Source organism: Capsicum annuum, unplaced genomic scaffold (assembly GCF_002878395.1).
Source record: "Capsicum annuum cultivar UCD-10X-F1 unplaced genomic scaffold, UCD10Xv1.1 ctg22989, whole genome shotgun sequence".
NCBI classification, from domain to species: Eukaryota; Viridiplantae; Streptophyta; class Magnoliopsida; order Solanales; family Solanaceae; genus Capsicum; species Capsicum annuum.
The window spans coordinates 1-2197 of NW_025829091.1; the positions used below are offsets into that span (position 1 = coordinate 1).

Genomic DNA, 2197 nt, shown 5'->3' on the forward strand with positions numbered 1-2197 from the left:
TTTTCATCATAATTATCATAATTAAGTCATAATTATAACTCAAAAATTAATTCTAAACATTACTTAGCTTTAATACCAAGGTATTATTTATATAATCTGCTTGTCAAATGGAGTATGTGTAATTTATAACTAGTTAATCCAATCAACTTGTTAACTTTAGGTGTAAACAAATTAAGTGCACTAATTTGGTGGATTATGATCTACGTGGCAACAAGATCCATAATAATTGTCAAAACAAAATTATTTTTTTTCAGTTAAACATAATCTTTTCTCTTAGTAAATGTGCAATTATCCATACACTTATAACCTACACGTGTTGCATTGTCGTCACAACCAATACTTTTTCGTTTGTCAAGTTTTCATCACATGCACGAAAATTACGTACACGTGTAGCTCAGACAGATTATGTTTCCAAGTTTGAAATCTTTTTGTTCTCCTTCTGCCGTCACCATCACCACCACCAGTACCACTTCCTCCTCCATCAAGTTCCCATCACATCCAAAACAACTTGCACATACAGTTCTAGCCAATTATTCGAATCTTTTTTCAATTCTTCCGACCTTTTCACATCACACAAAATTCAAAAAAATACCTTCGAAAGGCCATAAAATTCTGAAAATTATAATTATAAAAAATAGCAAATTCAAACTAATAATTTGATACCATTAAAACTCAGATCGCATACATATAGCACTCAAACATCTTAGAAAAAAAAAAACAACCCTAAAGATTTATTTAATTTTTCGATTTTGCTTTCAAGATCAAATTTTTCTTCGACATTAACATTTCTTCCCCCATATATATACTAGTACTGCTAATATTTCTCTTATCATCCTTCTTTTTTTTTTAACTCTATCCTAGTTACTGAAAATTAAAAGGAGGATTACACTAATTAAACAAGATTACAACTAATTAAGTAAAAGACATTTCAATAAACCATGCAAATCCTCCGATCATCAACTTCTGCAATTTCACTTGTTCTTGGGCACCGGTGGAAAATTGAGCTCGATCTGAATGTCCTTAGTATCGTTACCCATAAAATCAACCACTGATGAAGAATCCGACTCGCTGAGATTTCCTGCATCGGAACCCATGATTATGGATCCGAATCTGTTAGTATGAAACATTTCACCACGATCAAGACCACCATGACCACGACCATGAGCATCCAGATGATTCTGAGTCTGGGAGGAAAATAACTTACTTCCTAGACAATACGAGGACCTGCCAAGGGTTAGATCCAATAGGGGATATGATGATTCAACAATCACCAGTTCCTCTGGAACCTCCACCTTCTTTATCTTAGTCTTCGCGGTAGATGATTCAACAGTACTCACATCACTGGGAAGTTTGTCTTCGCCTTAACACCTCGAAACTCTATGGCTGCTGCATCATACGCCATCGCTGCCTCCACTGCTGTATCAAATGTACCTAACCATACTTGGCATTTCCTATGTGGATCTTTTATCTCCGCTGTGTATTTCCCCCATGGCCTCTTTCTTACTCCACGGTAATGCACCTCCTTTTCTATCGTTGTTTCTGTTGCCGCCACTGTACGTCTAATGCCTATGTGCCATTTTTTGGGGAGGGGGCATAGTAATGTGTTTTTTTTTTAGTGTGATATAAAGTGATTTGAAGAAGTCATAAGGATGAGCGGAAGTATAGGGAGGAAAGAGCTGCTTAAATAGGAAAGTGGCGAAGGAAGAAAATAAAAAGTTCGAAGGAAGAAAATAAAAACTTAGTCAACAGAGGGAGTGTTTGACTTGACTGATGTAATTGTGGGTCCACACATATATATATACATACATACTTGGCTCTAATACCAAGCATTTATGGCTGGATTGCCAGTGGAGACTTAACTTATAGATGGTTATTCATAACCTTTGGACTATCCTACTAATGAACCTTTTAGATAAAATGGATCTAGCTAAAATATATGATATTGAGGTAAGATTTCAGTAATTTAATTACCTCTGTCTCTTCCATATAATATTGAGTTAAGTACTTGAATATTTTTCTTTATGGAACCCAATCGTCTCTTAATCCAAGAATAGGAAGCTTTTCAGTTATTATTGTCGTTATTAATTGTTTATTGTCTAAATTCTTCTATGGCTTTTCATCGTCCATTCTCTTCTAAGAACTCTTCTTTATCTTCATCCGCTTCAACTTCCTACAATTCTCCAAGTTCAAAACTCAA

At 34.9% G+C, this 2197-nt stretch overlaps 1 protein-coding gene across 1 annotated transcript; it reads right to left on the bottom strand.

The window, feature by feature from the left end:
* Positions 1-971: 971 nt before the first annotated feature.
* On the bottom strand, positions 972-1402 carry LOC124890705 (ethylene-responsive transcription factor 11-like). Its single transcript, XM_047402482.1, has 2 exons — positions 1338-1402; positions 972-1224 (listed from the first exon to the last, which is right to left on the bottom strand). The coding sequence occupies exons 1-2, from the start codon at positions 1400-1402 to the stop codon at positions 972-974; spliced, it is 318 nt and encodes a 105-aa protein (XP_047258438.1).
* Between the last annotated feature and the right edge of the window lie 795 nt (positions 1403-2197).